The sequence below is a fragment of the Mesitornis unicolor genome, unplaced genomic scaffold, assembly GCF_000695765.1.
Source record: "Mesitornis unicolor isolate BGI_N332 unplaced genomic scaffold, ASM69576v1 scaffold54649, whole genome shotgun sequence".
In the NCBI taxonomy this organism is placed as follows: Eukaryota; Metazoa; Chordata; class Aves; order Mesitornithiformes; family Mesitornithidae; genus Mesitornis; species Mesitornis unicolor.
Window position 1 is genome coordinate 13,566 of NW_010206288.1, and position 19,527 is coordinate 33,092.

Sequence of the window (19,527 nt, forward strand, 5' to 3'; positions counted from 1 at the left end):
CACACAAAAACTTCTACTCGTACAGAATCGCTGACTTCGTATTTCCCTTAAGTCTGTCAGTGATATAAGCAACCCAAGCATAGGCACATATTTTAATCTTGAACCTTTATAAAAGAGGCATAGACAAAAATGAGCACATTAACACCACTGACTCCAATGCTTGCATAAAAGAACAGCAACAGAAATTTTACTCCATTTTACAGGACTACCGTTAGAACTGTATTTTTTTCTAGATTTTACTTATTCATTTTTCATAAGGGACACTTAAATTCAATATTTCAGCTATTCTCCAACACACAACGTTGCCCAAAAGAATGGGTTTACGATGTAAACACTTACATCTGCAGTAACAGCCTTTACCACTCTGTACTATTATTTATGAACCTAAAGATACTGTAACAAAATGAAATACGTGCTTGTCAAACCGCAAGGTTCATTCCGTACTGCAACCTCTACTTCTCAAAGTATCCATTCTGCGCTAGGTACTGAAGTTTACCATAATTCACTCCAATCTGCTACCCTGCCCAAAAAACACAACAGACCCTTTTCTGGATGACGGTATCAGCTGGTAGCAGCAGAGAGGAGGAAGACCCTGAGCCTTCTATGAAATCACAGACTGTGTGAAATCTACTGCAATAGAGCTACGGAAAAGGCACTCTCATCAAGGTAGTCTGACAGTGACAGTAAAGTACTGATGCAAAGGTATAGAGCTCTTGTAAAACTGTATCAGGACCAGTATTCCAAAAATTCATGTTGTACAGAATACAAAATGAATGCAGGATATTTGAGGAAATGAGAGTTTAGGTTATTAAAAAAAAAAAAAAAAAAAGGATTTTCTTGTCTTGCCTTGACAAAGACAGGGAAAGGATATAATCATTCTTTACAACATATTAGGAGACTCCAGCCCCAAGAAGAAGAGCCATTTGAGCAAAACCAACGTTGTGTCTGAAGGAATGATGACTCAGAAATAAATTTAGGCTCAAAACTGGAAAGAGATGTCTGACCAGCAGAGGTCAGAGTTTGGAAAAGGCTCCCTAAAAAGTAGTGCTGACAAACTTAGCAGTTATTTTAAAACAGAACTTTATGAAAATAACTTTAGGACATGGAGGGATGGACTCGGACCCAGGCATATCTGCAAAAGAAATGTTATAAAACCACAGGGCGATGTTAAGAAATTCTTCATAAGACTGTGACGCCACCTTTCCACATACATCACCATAAGGACCCTAAATTGGGCCTGAAATGGCTGACAACGCAGAGCCAACAAACAACAGCTTAGTCCAGAGTACAAGGGCTAAGTATATAAAATCCAAGAAGAGCAACAGCATTTTATTTGGAAGGGCTCCCATGAGGAAGAAAAACTTTAGCCACTAACAAGTTATTTTTTTCCCTGAACTCCAGCATTAATTTTCTGACACTGGTGTGACAGTGTGATCACATCTGATCATACTGAACAGTTTTTAGTCTTTTAATGGCATCACCAAGGAGCCTTTTAAGAGCCCCAATGTTCCGTATCACTCCAGAGGGAAAACTGTGAGGCAAACACTCACCGCTGTCAAGCAGCTACGTGGCTGTTGGCAATCTGCCTTTAGGATTCAGGTTTTTTTGCTGTGATTGTTCTTTCTGATTTTGAATCAGAAATTGCTTGACCCTCCTCTCCTAACGGTCACCTCCAGGCACAGCGCGGTTTCAACAACTGATCATCACAGAGAAATATCTTCTAAGGAGAAAACTCGAGACACTGATTTCAAAAGGTTCTGCAGTAATTACCTGAGGAACTGCAGTTAATTTTTCAGAGTCTTTCAACTTGTATTTGGCTTTTGTAACAAACAAATAAATAAAAAACCAAAAAGCGTGCTGGGTCAAGAACTTCTCCAGCTGATCTCCCAATTTACCATAACTGGCCTGAAAACACAACAACGTTTTCCAGCTGAATGGGCACTTAAACATTAATGTACATTTTTTGCTTCTTTTGGAATTGCTCAGGCATGACCATGAGTAACTCAGTAACTCCTACGCTATCCTTGAGAGCACTTTTAAACTCAAGTAAAGCCTTTTGATAGCCCTCTGAAATTACACTGTCATCTCATCACAGAAAATAATCCTGCCAACTGTGTAAGACAAATTGCAAGACTATTGCAACCAAGCCTGCAGCAAGGAACGTGCTTGTACTTTAGGTATCTGTCTCCTCATTGCAAATCATTTAACATTCATCCTGTGGACTTGTATCAAAATGGATTTATCAGTGCCACAGTATTCTTTGAGCTACGTTCCTGGAACTGCCTCTAAAACCTAGATAATCCTGCGTTTAAACCTAAAAAATAGGTGCCATTTGTGTTTTACCATGGACTCCACGCTGATTAACAACCAAAGATCCTAAATCTCTAGCAATCCCTGCAAAATACTGGTGGCTTTTCTTTCACACAGAGCTAAAACTTCGTAAGAGTCAATGCTCTGCAGGAGTGGATAAATACAGTTTAGATCAATGTGAAGGGAATATAAACCAGTAATTTTTCTATTGTCATATTCTAACTGCTGAAATAGAAAATGTATTTTTTCTGTCCCTTACGTCAGCTCTAACACAAGATTAAGAGCCTGAATGAAGTTACTGTGGCTTGTAGTTCAACCTAGTCCTCGACAAGAGGTAAAAGCATGATAAATGTGTACATCTGGGCCAATGCCTCAATGGTGCAATTTAAGGCACCATTTAATTTTTGGCAGAGCTGGCCTAAAAGTATATACGACACCCGTTTGACCTCTGCTTTTCCCTCTGTGACAGGCTACTCCCCCTAGCTGAACCCCCATCCTGCTCACCACCTACTCTCCAGGGGAAGAAAAGAGAAGTTGCATTAATGCAATTACAACTTGCATCCCAGCTTTCCTGCTGTTTTGGCCAGCGTGCTGAGAGCAAGATCAGCCTTTTCTTGCAAACTCAAGTGTTAGTGAGGCTTTCTAGATTCGGAACAACTACAGAAGCAGAGCTGTGCATATAAAAGGCAACTGATTTCCTTCCAGTAAGGTGTCCTCGTTGAAATGTTATTTCTAACCAACCCAAGCTGTTACTCTCCTTGTGTCCAGCGCGGCTGCCAGATAGAAGCTGCAAACACTCACAAAAAACAATCCTAAAAGAATGGAGGTAACTGAAGCGGATCCGTCTGCCTGTATCATGTCCCTCAAAGTGAAAAAAGGTTATCTCCTGTTTCTTTCAGACAAGGGAAGGTTGGCAGGAGATTTTTCTTTTCCTTTCCAATGGCAATTACCCGGCTTGGCTGCAGCAATTCTAGCTCTTATTTGCCTCAAAGGTGGAATCCGAGTAAAGAACAGAATGGACTAGGCAAGCTGCCCTTTTCCTGGTGAACCAAGCTGAATTTTGCTAACATTTCAAAACAAACAGTTCTCAATGAGTCACCGGAGAACTGTGCAAGGGGAAAAAACTCAAAACCAAAAAAAGCCAAGGTGTGGCTCCTTCCCCGAGCTGAAATGAATGCACTGAATGAATAGTTTAGGTCAGAGTTTGTACTGAGTAAATGCAGGGAACACAGACAAACTGCATGCCAGTGCACTCCAGCAGCTAATCACATTTAACATTATCTTAGCATGGTTTCTCCCAGTTACCTAAATTATTTGTTCCTGGTGAAATAATTCACTCGGTTTCTTCTCTTCTTTTTCAAATGAGTCTATTTTCAGACAAGCCACCCTTCCCTCTATGTATTCTAAACAAACAAACATTACTTTAAAAATCTCAGGCAAGATCAAATATGCAGTATTTCTGTTCAGGAAGTTCTACAGCGCTTGAAAAGAGCTTAATTCAGACGAAAATACTGTTCTGGGTTATATTTGACACATGCAGTTACTGTAACATTGACTGCAAAGTCAATTTATACTGGGCTCAATATACTGCCCTTTATTTAAATTCTGGTAGAATAATACCTAAGTACTGGGACTTTCCTTCTTCCAGGCTAAGTTTGAGTTTTCTGAAATATGGGAGCTGCAGTAGAGTTGTGTGTCAGCTGACTTTCTGGAAAGAAAGGAAAAGTCTCCACCTTTAAACCCCTAACAAAAAATGGTCACTGACTGTAGTTAATGCCTCAGACGGTCTGCAAGCTGAAGAGCAGTTCCAAGTACGTGTAGGAAAATAAAAGAAGTTACTTCTCTCTCTCTGTTTCACAGTTGATTAGGTACACTGAAACACCATTTTTAAGTGCAGAACAGTATATTAAGATATATAGCTAAAAATTATTTGCGCACTGATTTTTATTTTAGAGACTTCAGTCACTTCAGCCGAGGAGTCACAAGTGGCTTTTACACAAGCTAAACAATCTATCTATAGAGCATACAAGTTTGGTTTTGTCTCTCATTAACATAAACACTGAGGAATTTTCATGATTTGTGCACTTCTAAAAAAGTTCACTGGGTTTTCAAGAAGGCATCCCTTCAGTCATCAACTTTTAACATTTAATCACAGTGTTGTTCATTGGCAGCTTCTGAAATAATCCCAATTTAGTTTGTTGATGAAAAAATTTAGATCATATAACTGGAAGCATTTGAGTTTAAGCTGGCAAAAGTTCTGAAAAACCAGGCTGCCAATCAAAAACCGTATTACACAAGGATCTGACATCACACCAATGCCTAATAAAGCTTTGCAGTGACAGTCTCTTTAATTAAAAATAGAGCCTTAGACTCATAAACTATGTAGCATTTAATTTGTTGATAGAAGAAAACTCAACACACCCATCTAATGCCCATACAGTGTTACTGCAGTTATGCCAAATGGGATCTGGGCCAACCAGATTGCTGGTCACTACATTAATCATGTTTTTCAAAAGATAGCACCCGGTTTAGTCAGGAAGCATTTAATGAATAAAGACGAGACCTATCTGAAAGACTGAAACAATAACCCATCTCTAAAGAACGGATCAGTAAAGAATAGGAACAACTATCACCGAAGTCGTCCCAGAATTCAACATAAAGAAGAAACATTTGTTACAACAACACAGACTTGAATTCACGGAATGGAAGATGCTCAAAGCAAATCTCTTTTCCTGCGCTCCCCCCAGTAACGTGAAACATTTGCCCACGCTGTACTCCCTTGACATTTTCCAGGAAGGCAGTGACATGACCAGCAGTTCAAATGCCACATCTAGCTGGTTTCACTGTGGGAAACACAGTCACTGTACACTATCTCATACTTGCCATCTGGGGTCAGCAGTAGCATTTGCGATCTACTGCAGAAAGCATCTGGAGTCAGTATTTTAGCCCATGCATGGCTGGTTTGTTACCTGATTATTTTTCTCAGGATAGAATGAAGCACCTTGATTTCCTCTGAGTGACTAAAGCTAGGCAGATGGCCTCCGAGTGCTTCACAGAACCTTTCTGCCTCTTCCCAGGTCCTGGTTCGCAGCACTCTCTCACTGTGGAAGAACTTCACAACAGCCAAACATCAGAGCAGGAAATGACACAAGTGATAGCTTTGTTAAAACACTCCTGACCACTCAAATACGGCCACCCTGGGTAGGAACAAATAACTGGTATTTCCACTGGGAGAGAGCTTGACTTCTTAACAATTATTTCACTTCTTTCAGTTTGTTTCACAACAGCTGGACTCTGAAGTTTAGCTAACAAAATTTGTTTTAAATGCAATGTATTCCATGTGGCAGGCTTTCTATTTTTCTTTACCAGAAAGATTTTACAAAACAACACCCAACTCACTTCAAAACAGCAAGCCAAATCATAGGTTTCATGGGAAGTTGCTGTTTCAAATTTACAGGGAACTGCAAAGCCAAATTTTCACTGAAATCAGGCCCGTTTGGGTGCTACAGTGATGCGTTCTCTGAACATATCAGAGCTGCATACTTGGCTCGTACCCCTAAGGTAACATGTTCGCTTGATCCCCCTGACTTCAGTCCAAGCAGTTCCCATCAGTTGGCTCTCTCTCTGCACAGACATGCTGCACTAGGTCCACAAGAGCTCTGAAGATGCTACCAGGGCCAGCTGTCACATCCCATCAGCTGTGGGACAGCTCTGCTGCACAGCAGCTGGACCCATCCCCTGTTACTTGAGCTAGGTTTCCCCACTTTGCTACATGAGCTGTTTACAAGACACAGTTCATTGCAGACACCGAGTCCAGAAATAATGAATATAACAATTCAATAAACAGCCTCAGTTTTCACTTGATTTGATTGTTAACAGGAGGGTAAAACCCCGCCTTTCTAAATACAAACTTGTTTAAACCATTCCAGCTAACAGCATGGCTGCTCACTTCCACTATTTATGTCAAAAACAGTAAAATACAATTGCAACCACACTTTTTTGATAAAGTTTGATATCCATATTCCAACCACGGAAAATCCCACCTCTCCTATCTACACTCTTAGGGTATAGAAAGGAAAAGGACAAGGGAAGGTAAAGCAAAGCACTTTCCCTCCTTGTTCAGGTGTCTCTGCACGTCTAATGATGGCAGGCAGGTTAGGATACAGACATGGACACGGGACCCTCTGTCAGTACCAGGTTTCTGAGGTGGCAGCATGGGTGAACGCTGTCACCCTGCTCAGCTCTGATGTGCAGAGCTGGCCACAGGAAGAAGATGGAGAGACACTTTGCACCTTTCAGGACTCAGCAGAGGATGATGCCTGAGAACATCTGGAAGCAGGCAACCTGAATAGACACGAGTTCCTTCTCCCAGTGCAAAACAACTTTGAAACACCCTTCAGAGCAGCACAAAATGGCTCATCACACACTTGCTGATCTACAGTAACAATTAACTTCTAATAGGAATAACATCTTACCTTGTAGCAGGCAAGGCCGGACCCGTTGTGCCAGCCAAGGGGACAGGGATCAGTTGGCTTTGGGAGCACTTCTGGCTCCTTGGGCAGACCGATATACTTTTTGCAGACAGAAAATGCTTTAGTGGTTTTACAGTCCTTAGTTTCCCACTTTCCAAGAGACTTTCCACTGGGCATGGCCACACATCCTCCCGAAAACTCTACGATTTAAGCCACAAAAGATATGTTTAAAACTATTGGCTGGTTTTCCAAAAAAACCATAGATTTCTGAGTGACTATTTCATTTCATCCTTGGGAGTTCTGTAACATGGTACTCCAATGCTTGCTCAATGTAGAATTATGGTATTTTTATGTATTTTTTTAATTATTAAACTTACCTGGTTGCAAGGAATTCCAGTTAGTGTACGTCACACCTTCAGCTTTTTCCCCATCCACTGTACCCCAGGAATATATTCCTGACTGGCTAATATCCTGCAAACCAGTCCAGAAGTACTTTTCTTCAACTTTGGTGTGTTTTCTAATTAGACTGTTTATAAATTCTTGCTCAAATCTGAAAATTTACAGATTAATTTGAGTCAATATCTGAAAGATATCTCAAACTACTGAATAAATTAGAAAATCAGGTATATTATAACATGAGTTAGTTCAAGTGGTTGTCCAGGCAGTCCTGTATTCAACGTGGGGTCAGCAGGCTGAGAATTCACAGACTTCCAAAAAGGTTTAACACTGTAGGTTTACCATTGTCACACTGTGGAGAACACAGTTTGCTAGTTCTATGCAAAAGCAATTCTGTATCTATTTTTAAGCCACCAATTAGAATACAGAGGTTTTAATCTCTAATCACATCTTCAGGATCATGTTGTATAACACACCCATAGGTTACAGAGATGTGCTTTACCTGTTCATCACTGTAAGATTGCACTGTGCTCCAAATGAAACTTCTGTTTTATAAATCTTGTAACAGTAGTTTCCATGTCTCTCCCATCCCTAGTTAGAGAACAAAAAACACATCTGTATCTAACAGCCTAATTCAGGCGTTATCTACAGGAGAAAATAAATCATTGCTAAGAATGCTTGGTACCCACAAGCCAGCACAGCATATACAGGGAAGAAATGCAGTGCACCACATACGAAGTCCAGTATCATCAACTCTCAGATTCACAGTTCTAAGAAATAATGCAACCACAAGAATAAAGTACACCACTGTTTTAGCTCGACCGTGCAGAGTCCTCTGACTGCTATGTGCATTTAGAGAGAGAAACACAAGGGGGACAGCCTAGTCCTATCCAAAACAATAGGAGTTTTCATGCTGTTCCACCAACGCCAGGATTCAAACAGAAGAAGAATAAGTGGGCACTGCTCGTGTGTCTTTACTTCTGAAAAAGTATTTTATACTGAAAATGTGTGAGCTTACAAAATTTCTCTATTATTCAAATCTTTCCCCTATATATACACTGAAGTCTCAGGGAAAGTTAATGTGTTACCCTCTTTGCTAAGCCTACCAACGCCCCTGGCATCTGAAAGCTGTAACTTCTACATGTTGGCAGTCTCTGAAGAGACAGAGTAAAAATACCCCGAGGTTGTGCAGAAAGAAAGATACGGGGTAAACATGTTTCCTGTTGCAGGCAATGTGCCACACATAACTGAACCAAAGAGCTCTGAAGTATCTAGTAATGCCATCCCGAGATTGTCTAAAACACAGAAGGCTTCTTTTCAAGCCTTATTTATGCTGTAACATGTTATACTATAAAAAACCCCAACAACCTAAAACCAAAACCAACAAAAAAACCCCTCCACCTTTATTCAACTCGAAGAATAAAAGTGATAGCCAAGTGAAGCGTAACAGAAACCCAATCTCAGTTATCAGCCTATGCAAAGTGCTTATCCTAAATTTAAAAACATACTTAAAACAAAACCCACAGAACAAATGGCATTAGTGATAACCTATCTAGTAAAAGCAATTTATTTTTTCAAACAAATAAAGCACAGCATCTCCTGGGTCCAAGCTCATAATCCTTTCGTCAATAAACAGAGTGGTAATACATCCAGAGCCTGCTTAAGAGAATATGAAATTTGGCTCATGTTACATAAATGTCCTTTTTCAGCTAAAACGTTCCATAGGCACTATTGTACCAGCAAGAAGAAAATGGGAAATGGAGAAAATGAGTCATTTTATGCAGGTTTCTGAACCAAGTGAAAGTAAAAGACAGACTTCCTATTACCTCTTCCAATGAACAACTTTTATTTGATTTTGTTTCATTCAAAATCTCTCCTTTTTTCTTGCACACATATTTCAGTTTTTCTTCACAGGATCTGACTTTCCACTGCCCCAACTGTGAGGGGAAAAAAAAAAGTATTTAAAATCCTTAAAATCTCTCAATTTCCACAGTGCAGAAGCTGAATTTTCATAAGGGGGAAAGTCAAAATGCCTCTACTAAAAATACTGGGGGTGGGATGCCCAGGACTATGTGCATAGGTGCATGTATAGAGAGAAAGTCAGCAAATGTGGAGATAGGAGATTCTGGATCACATCAGAAAAGGCAAAAAAAAGGCCAGGGTGGTACCAACTCTCTCAGATTCGTGAGGAAACGGGTGCAGGGGGTGTGCTCAGCTTTCTGCAGAGGTGGGGAGGCAGCAGCTCAGAGCAGCTGGGCACAAGACCTCTGAGAGCACAGCAGGCACACGCTTGCCCCAGTTTTCTGCTGAATCTGGGAGATGGGGTACAGCCTGATTTCCTCTCCACTCATCTTTGTGATCTCATTCCCCAACCCACCCCCTGCTGCTTCTCTACTGTGTCCGATCAGTGCCTCTCCTCTCCTCTCCTCTCCTCTTACTGAGTTATCTCACCACCTATCCTCAGATGGGGTCCCCCAAATTGGTCCTGAAGATGACTGAACCCAGCTTTTCCTTTCAATAGTTCGGCCCACCTCCTTCCTAGCTCTCTGCCTCAGACACACAGGAATATGGTTAACCCAAAGTGCAGGGTGACAAGGACAACTGGCTGGTCAAGAGCACAAGCAGTCTCCAAGCTGTGAGCAATTTCTTCCATTCTTTGCAGTAGACGGCTACCAAGTGTCAGCTAAACAATTTGAAGAAATTTGCTTGTGGAAAAATGATTATTTGTATTTTAAAGAATACTGCAGAAATAAAATCAGTTATCTGCTTCACCCTCCCTTGACTTTCACACACGTCACTGTTGCCTCTACTGCGATGGAAAAAACTAAAACAAAAACCCAACACCATATTCCCACCTTGCCTGAATATGACACACAGTTAGGAGTGCTGTTAAAGGGAACTTTCGGTTCATTCTGATCCCAATATGTAAAAACCACATCCAAGCCATCTGACCATTTGAACAAGGTTGGGACATCTTCATTCCTGAGACCCATCCACATTTCTTCGTTAGCATCTGGAATTTAAAATTAGGGCAACATCGTAGTTTCAAAAGAAAACTCACAGACTAATTGGAATGTGAAATCAACAAAATCGGGTTTTTAACACGATACTGCACAGCAAAAATGTCACCATTTTTTTCTTACAGTGTAAAAGGGGATTTGAGACAAGTACAGTGTATTTCCATTATCTTGTTTCTCAATTTATATTAATGACTAAGTTTCCCAGAAAAGGTAAAAAATCGATAAAAAACCCAGAAATAATGAACACTCAAGCAAAAAATGCTCAACCAAATATAAGTTTTAGAGTGCACACAAAAACTTAAGACCGCAGAGCATACACAAAATTTATGAGTTCAGTGACCCAGCAGTCAGATACTGACCCAACCACCTAGGGTTCTCTTGGAATGAGAAGATTAAACACAAGGCATTAGTCAACTAGAAGCAGGTTAGCCAAATACAGAAATAAATAAAACAGACCAAACCAAATCAAGAGCTAACACAGAGGGACTGGACCTGAACACTCAGCACTAGCCTGGGTACAAGCAAGGCATTAGCACCTTCATTTAAAAGTCAGAGGTCATGACAATCACACCCTAGAACACGGAAAGGGGTCTGTAATTTATGGTGCGCAGCACTTGGTGCTTGACCCTTACAAGGATCCCAACTCACCTTTATGAAGCTTTGTAACCACCAGTTCGACATCTGCTAACGAGTGTATACTGATGAGGTTACTCTTACTTGCTTTGCACAGCTCATATGCTGTACCCCAAGGTTCCTGGTTGTTCATCAGCATGTAGCAAAAACCATTGTGGGGAAGCCAGCCCAAATCACAGCGAGTATCCAAGTGTCTCCAGAACTCTGATAGTGGAGAGAAATGGAATTAGATGCTTACGTTTTATATCAGCTAGTTGTGTTTTAAAGCCGGCAGCACCTTGAAAACAGCCCGAATGCGACGATCAGAATGTATCCACATCTATTCAGGGCTAGGATTTTAAGAAATAGTCACAATTCAGTCAACCAAATAGACCTGACTGAGTGGTATTAGGGGGTTTAGTAATATTTTGGGGCCACGATATAGGCAGAAGGAGAAAGAAAGTGAGAGTGAACGTAAAAAGCTGGAATGCGCTACACAAAGCTGTCTTAATGTAAGCACAGGTTCAGAAGTAACAGTAAGAAATATTTCAAAAGCAATTAAAGGCAAAACCAGTTACGTCATTGGAGGACAGCAGTTTCAACAAAAAGTTGCTTCCTTTGTTCTGGCAGGGGTTTGCACTTCTATAGAGCATTATTATCTATATACAGCACCACACTTAAGACCAATTTTGAATAGCTCACAATGAAACAAATGCTTCCTTTTTTAGTATTTTTTCTGCTGAAAATGAAGATATTCAAGAATTCAAACTAGTTTTAATGCATGTTGAAAAAGATATACACTAATAGCTTTTTGGGTCAAAATACACTGTAAAATACTCAAAGCACAAGAATTTTGGTTTTTAATTAATAAACCACTGTATAATTGCTGGTAACAACTTCACATACTTCACTGAGGAGCCAGAGAACAAATAAGGATGGTTATCTGACAACTAGTTTTCAAGGGACCATTTAAAAATTTGAACCCGTTTATTTAAATTTAAACTGCTTACTATTTTTCTTACTTAAACGCACACACCTCCCCTGTGGGAGCCAGAGAGAATAGGCCTGAGCCAGCAACACTCCATGACACTCTCCACCTCCAGGACACTGCTTCATCCACCTTACCCTCTAGTCCTCCCCCTCATCCAAGGACATTTATCTCAGAAAAGTTTTCCCATGAGAGCCCCATAGGCACAAGCCCTGGAAACTGGGTGAAGCCAAAGCAGAAGCCATGAATATCGGAAGGGCTGGACACCCAGGTGTAGGTACATGGCCAGAGGCATGGAAGCAGTTGTATGTCACAGCTGGACACTGCAAAAGCTGAAGGACCATATACATGTGTGTAGGGAGGACAAAATAAAGCTTTCAAGTGTTCTGGGTTTCCTACTGTATTATTTACTTTTATCTTGTAAGAGCTGTTACAGATCCAGTAAAGATTACACACTGGGCATGCTACCAACTCTTGCACTCTGGTTTCCAGTGCTGGGCCTGGTTTCAAAGAATAGTAAGGTAATTTAATTACTTCTATTTGAATTTCTACAGAGCTTGACCCAAGCCCCAGGTAGGTCCCATTTTATGTTAATACACACCAAGAGCAAGAGAGATGGGCTTAAAGCAGAGATGGAGAGGTTTGAGGTGCAACTGCCAGTTCCAGACTTTCAGTGGCACATGAAAGGCACAAGCCATGAAGAAAAATGTGATGAAAAGGGCAGGACTGTGTTGAGAAATGCTTTACGTGTGAATGAGAAAGCTGCAAAAAGTGAAAGCTGCTTGTGATGCGTCATCTTGACACTGAAGACACAGAGCTTGCTTCTGCCCTGCTAAAAAACCCGAAGCTGTTGTGAAAGTGCTTTCGCAGAGATGCCGAAGAAGGCTTGGGGAGGGGCAAAAAAAAAGACTCTATAAGTGAACATTACACTCATATTATTGTACAAAAACGCAAGCTGTCCTACCTGGGAGGCTTGAAACTTCATTAAGTGACTTCTTGCAAATGTATGGAAGTGGAGTCCCACAGTGGTAACTCTGCCACTGACCTGAAGTAGCATTCATCACCACACAGCTGGTCCCATCCAACGGGGACAAACTCTGCATATCTACAGACAGGAACACATAAAAATAGAAGAGCATCAATTATCAAACAGTAAGGCAGTGACTGCTTCTTTTTTCTGTTGCTTTTCAGTACAAAAATAATATACTTTGCATAATGCAGCACCTTGTATTTGAAGAATACAACTTGGATTGAATGAAGGCACCTGTCCTACCATAGGGCCCAGAGCGAGCTTTTTGTAATAGAGAAAGGAATCAAGGCATCTGGACTTCTTTTCCAGTGTTTAATCATAGAACCAGGAGGAATGTTCTATTTACAATACAACAAACCCTTGGCTGAGCACTTTCCCAGACTAGAAATATCTCAGGGGAGAACCCTTTTTGCAGCCCTCAGCTTCCTTTGGCAGCCCCTTTCCAGCCCCACTCCAAACACAACTCTGCACTCTTTCTGTCCACGCTAACCATAGCTCTTACCTTAACAGAAGCCTGAGACAAGACCCCAGATTAAAAATATCACAGAGGAGAATATTGTTTGCAGTCCCCAGCTTCCCCTGGAGCCCCTTTCCAATGGCACCCTCTGCACTCTTTCTCTGAGCTTCAACACAAACCCAAGCTGTGTCCTACACAGAGCACCCCAGCTATCCCTGCGCTGGATTCCTCCAGTCTCACATTGTGTGGATCTTAGTTCTTCATGGGAGAGTACAACAGAGACAGGGCCAGGCTCTTTTCAGAGATGTACAGTGAAAAGACAAGAAGTAATGGGCACAACTTGCAGAGAGCAGAATTCCTGTTAGATACCAGTATTTTTTCACAGGAGGGATAGACATTAGTATGTCTGCCATGACTGCAGACTAAATTATGCCACTGTAACTTGGGACAGTCTAGTCTCTTGCCTGCATTGCAGTCCCACAGTGTCATCACAGTTGCAGAAGACGGTGCAGAAGAAGCAGCAGCAGAAAAGCACCGGAAAAGTCCTTAATCTTCCCAAAAGAAAGACCACATTTGGAAAAATCTCACAGAAATTTCTTAGTAAAGCTTTCAAAGAGGCAACAGAAACCACTTCTTACATTTTCACAGAATTCATGTTGCAGATCTATTCTAGAAACTCAAGGAAAAAGAGACTTCCTCTTTAAAAAGGTCAAATTAAGCATGAATGACAGGACAATATTAGCTTCGGTATTCCTGATTATGATTCCTCCAGGATTCTCATATATACACATCCATGGCATACTCACAAGAATATTACAAATACATGCTGAAAATTCCAAACAAACAAGACTCTCACCTATTCTACTAGGAACTTGGGAGTAACTAAAAAAGGTTTTTCAAAGGTTTTATACTTCTTTCTTCTTCATCTCCCAACAAATTCAAGCAAGCTTGAAGTTTAAAAACCCAAGTTAGACTTTTAAGTAATATCAGTTCTTGCACAAACATCGATAATTGTAATATTTGAGGGAAGCCAATGCCATTCTCAGTGGAAGGAGAAATTTAGCAGCTAAGGAAGCTGTAGATTCTTTGCTAAAATAGACCTCAAATATACTATTTAAGTTTTACCTTCTTAGAGGTTTATTAACCTAACCATCCACAAATATAGAACCACTGCAGGAAGATTCACTGGCTAAGAGGACAAGAGGCTTCTGAACTTTCAACGGAAATGGAACAATGATTGTTTTGATGAAGTCCAACAGAGAAGGGTTAAAAAAAAGGGGGCAAAGCAAAATACTAGTGTGTGTTGTGAATACTGTTAGTACCACCAGAAACATCATTACCTGGATGCCAGTTGAGAAAATTCAAAGGTTTGTGATCTGACCACTGCCAACCTCCAGAAAGATCCAGTTGATTTAAGCCAATCCAAAAGATCTCAGCGATGTCATCCTTAGCTGGAGATAAATGTATTTATTAAGAAAAGAATTAGTATAAAATGCTTATTTTTATTGTCTCCTTTAAATTAAAAATGTGATCTGAAAGGGCATTCATTTGAGGAAAGAAAGACTGCTACTATAATGGGACACGTAACCTTTCTTGAACTGAGGAGGATTTCTCCCACACAAGTCTTCCCTCAGAACGCCTTCAGACATTTGTCCTTTGGTTTTATATTCCCAAAGGCTCACTGATAATTCCCCCAGGTCAAGCCTGAACATCAGTGAGGACGATTTCATGACAACAACTGGGTAACGTGCTGTTAAAACACCGACTGCCACTCTGGGCCACATCTGAGATTTTGGGGACATTCCTCACTATAAATACGAAAAACACGTAGCCACTAAAATGAAACCACACAGATAAATTAAAAAACCAACCAATCAACCAACCACAACTCTGAAGTGAGTTAGTATCCTATTTTTGCTACACAAATGAAAGCATCAATGCATTTTAAGTACAATCAAGTTTTCATCCAGAATTTTAAGACAAACTAAAAATGCTGTCTTTATTTTGTCTTAATTTGTCAAGATTTCCTGGTATTCATACATGAATAATTACACCTACCTTGTATGTAACTTAATTCAGATGCATCTTGGATGCTAAGTACATCTCCCCCTTGTCTTTGACATGAAATATAAGCTTCCTTCCAAGAAAGAGCAGACTGTGTATTGAACTGGTAGCAACTTCCAGACCCCAGATCATGTTCCCAGGTATCACTGCAACCATCCTCTGTTTAAAGGAAGCAAAAGGTACTTTTAACTAAAACTATACCAAAACATCATGAAAGTTACAAAAGAAAAATTGTAAAAGTGAAGGTCTATCAATTTTTATATTGGTAATGACATTTACTACACAGCAAGTGTGTGGTAACCATCCTGTCAATGCTGCGACAGAAAAGGGAACCCAGCTTAACAGCAACGTGCTGCAGCAGGGTGGAGCCATACATACATGAGGTGACAGAACGCATTTAGGACACCTGTCCAGCGCAGGGCCACAAAGATGATGGAGGGAGTGGAGCATCTCCCTTACGAGGAGTGGCTGAGGGAGCTGGGTCTCTTCAGCTGGGAGGAGACTGAGGGGAGACCTCATTAATGTTTATAAATTTTTAAAGGGTGAGTGTCAGGAGGAAGGAGCCAGGCTCTGCTCTCTGATGTCAAATGAGAGGACAAGGGGCAATGGGTGCAAGCTGGAGCATAGGAGGTTCCATGCGAACATGAGGAAAAACTTTTTTACTGTGAGGGTTACAGAGCACTGGAACAGGCTGCCCAGAGAGGTTGTGGAGTCTCCTTCTCTGGACACATTCAAGGCCAACCTGGACGCGTTCCTGTGTGACCTAGTTTAGGTGATCCTGCTCTGGCAGGGGGGTTGGACTGGATGAACTTTCGAGGTCCCTTCCAACTCCTGAGATTCTGTGATTCTGTGATTCTGTTTAGAAACCCAACGTGCCTGGTTGTAAGCAGATTCCCCATTTTCCATCGCGAGTATAATCCTCAGATGTGGCGCACCATTTCCCACCCATATGAGTTTCATCCTGAACGCAGTCGTGACGCCACATCTTATTATACAGAAAGGGGAACTCACAGGGTTTTCCATAGGAGTTCCCATCTTTGGTATAAACTTCTGCAGAACAAAAAAAGAAAGAAAGAAGTATATACAAGTTGTCTAGAGGAGGAAAGGACAGCAAATCAATGTTACTGCTCATACAGACATAGTTAGCTTAGAAGCATGCAAACTGCACTTGTGGTCTTAAAACACCATACCTTGTTGTTAATGATAATATACAGGAATGACAGAATTGACAAATGAAAGGAAAATATTTTCCTGTACTTTCACTTCCGAGTGGGGCATAACACAGCAGAAACTTGTTTCCCCCTTCCTGGTAAGTCAGGGATAAATGCATGGTCCTGGTGAGATCCAGGTGGTTTGCACAGAGTAGTGCAGGACAAGAGTCTGGGAATCAACACATACAGGAGAGGGAAAACATTTCAAACTGGAGTCTCCTGGGCTCTTCAGACTAGCCACTTTGAACAGTTCAAATACAAAGAAAATTGTGCTCTTAAATATGGTAAAGCAAGTTTTCACCACTTCTTCCAGCAAACAGGAGACTTCAGACGAGACTGGCTTCCCTGGCAAGCGGACAGACCACCAAACCAAAGCAAACAGATCATTCCTGACAGTCCAACAGGCTGCGAGGTAGCAGCATGCACTGAATCTGGTTGTACAGCCTACCAGCAATGAAAATAGCCTCAAATCCCGCTCCTACTTGAGCTAACAGCAAAATTCCCATCACTGAAGAGGACAGTATCAGTTCTGACAGAAGGTGGCTGACATTTCATAATTAAATAGGCTCTCACTAAAATATGGGGGGAGGGTTTTAAACATGTGAAGAAAGCCACTTGATAACACAACTTCTGCAGTTGTGCATATTTATTTTTATTAAAAACTGTTAAAGTTTCATACTTGAATATCAATATCTCTCTACAGAAAAACATTATATTGCTTTACCAATCACTCTTTTCATATGAGTAATTTCAAGGATGTATTGGCATAGACATACAGCAACAAGCCCTTAACAAAAAAAGAAATCCTGCAAACCCCTGTGCAAACTTACCATGATAAGGGTACCGACATATATCATCGGAGGAACTGTTGCTTCTCCACTGGTCTGTTGCATTTATGCTTGCAGTTACATAGGTCATGCTTTTAACAGTCACTTTGTACTGAGACGCACCAAGGATGGAAGCATCAGCACATCGCCACCACAGCATCAGTTCCGAGTTACAATCAACCATTTTCAAACGAGACAGTGATTTGGTGAATATATCAAGTCCCAGGCACTGCCTGGACCCCAAATGAAAGAGGCGATTCTGGGATACCCATTTCCATAAAGCTTCACTTGTCTCCTTGCAGTCATCTATCACTATCCGTGAGTTTCTAACTTGTATGCACTTGTTCAGTGTGTCATGGCGAATGGTAAAAGCATCATTGCCTGTATAAGAACAAACAAATATCCACATATGGGTATAATTCAGCAATGCTATCACAGGAAGCACATTTTAAAAAGCATAATCACATTCTGAGACACGCTACCAGAAAAGTACAGCAACTGCTATTTTTGCATTATACTCTTTCGTATAAGCCACACTAAGTACATTTTCCTGCTTTTTAGTGAGTATTCTTTACTTATGGGGGGGAGGAAAGATGTCCTTCAAAGTCATTACAAAACGAGGGGACATAAAATGAGGCTGTTTTCTAAGTCTGATCCTATCAATAAGAATTCTTCCTTTAGTTTTAACACATACTGATTGGATCAACCCCTAATAAATTTGCAAGCTTACTGGGTAAAGAACCTTGCCTTCACGCCTGTCTGCAAATGCAGTAACACAGAGCAGGTACCATACAATATAATTAATCATCTTCACTTGGTAAGCAGTTTTTGTTAAACGTGTATCATACATGATACACAGTGTGATAGGCTCATACGTGATGCAGTTTGCGGGTGCAACTGCAGTATTACTAAAATAACTGGCACTGTTTTTAGGAGGGAGTGTAAGAATGAATATCCCACCAAAGATGCCACACAAAGATTAGATGTATAATTTTCAAGCTGATACAGGAATCCTAGTTTCATTTTCAGCTGTGACGCAGCTTGTCATTAAAAAGAAAAAGAAAGAAAAGTTGACAAAGCATATTATACAATTTTAAAAAGATACGGGTCGCCCTACAGATACAAGCTGACACCTCTTCCAGTACCACAACACCTCTATGACAAGTGGCAGGAGGTTTAAGCTAATCGAGAAAAAAAATGCCCTAAAACCATTTCTGTGCCACAATAAAGATGGCCTCACAGCATAAAACTTTCCCCAACCAGGCTGACATGAACCTTGGCTGTCCCAGACCCACAAGGCCATTACTCTGCTGTTTAAATAAGGAATCTGCTGAGTAGTGTTTTGTATTTATAAGTGATGCACTGTCAATCACATTCCTATTGCGTTTTTTTAATATGACTTAATAATAGGTTTGGCTGAACAGCAAGGAAAATATTCAGTGATGTTATGCAGTGAATTTTACCACTACTTCCCAGTATACTCGTGAATTTTCCACTGTTTAAGTGCCAGATAGTATCTAAATAGTACTGAGCTGGTCAAACTGTGAAGAAGAATCTCTAAGTCAGCCACCTCCTGGCGTGACTTTTCCTAAACAGTACATTTTAACAGTCTCTTTCATCTTCTCTATTAACTAAGTATGACATTTAAACAACTAAATCTGCTTGTTTGGTATATTTTACCCTGTGCTTTTTCAGCACTATGTCTGCTTTTTACTCTCCCCTCCAGACTTCTTCTTTTCAATTTCATATTACATGTCCATGGCCTCTTCTGAGATATTCCTTTTCCTCATTCCTCTTTCACTTCTTCCTGCACGACCCTCATTCTGACATCAAGAAAACCACTTTTAAAAATTTCCCAAGAAGAACTCCTGACACTGTCTCACCCAGTCCCCCCGTAGAGCAATTCATTAATGCTGGTGCTCAATCCCTCCAGTTCAATGCTCTTGCCATGAAGTTTTATCTGATATCTGCAGCTACGACACCAAGCCTGTTACTGTCAAAGGACATTAAAAACACGTCAGGTGCAACTATTCAGCAAAGAGCTGAGCTTGTTTCTCAGCTAGCGGCCTCGGCTTGGAGAATTTACTCAACGGGAAACTTCCCCACCTGCTCTCTGGAGGGCTGGGTATGACACCTCCTG

At 40.9% G+C, this 19,527-nt stretch overlaps 1 protein-coding gene across 1 annotated transcript in view; it reads right to left on the bottom strand.

Annotated features, from left to right (window-relative positions):
- The window catches only part of LY75 (lymphocyte antigen 75), a gene marked incomplete at both ends in the record, with an annotated part of 29,064 nt that extends 11,296 nt beyond the window's left edge, over window positions 1–17,768 (bottom strand). Inside the window, 12 exons of the mRNA XM_010191675.1 lie at window positions 5,280–5,422; window positions 6,786–6,982; window positions 7,160–7,332; window positions 7,681–7,769; window positions 9,005–9,115; window positions 10,034–10,191; window positions 10,847–11,035; window positions 12,763–12,903; window positions 14,626–14,736; window positions 15,344–15,508; window positions 16,226–16,399; window positions 17,391–17,768. Of these exons, the coding sequence (XP_010189977.1) occupies window positions 5,280–5,422; window positions 6,786–6,982; window positions 7,160–7,332; window positions 7,681–7,769; window positions 9,005–9,115; window positions 10,034–10,191; window positions 10,847–11,035; window positions 12,763–12,903; window positions 14,626–14,736; window positions 15,344–15,508; window positions 16,226–16,399; window positions 17,391–17,768 (2,029 nt within the window). The remainder of the gene's footprint in view (window positions 1–5,279; window positions 5,423–6,785; window positions 6,983–7,159; window positions 7,333–7,680; window positions 7,770–9,004; window positions 9,116–10,033; window positions 10,192–10,846; window positions 11,036–12,762; window positions 12,904–14,625; window positions 14,737–15,343; window positions 15,509–16,225; window positions 16,400–17,390) is intronic.
- Window positions 17,769–19,527: the final 1,759 nt, after the last annotated feature.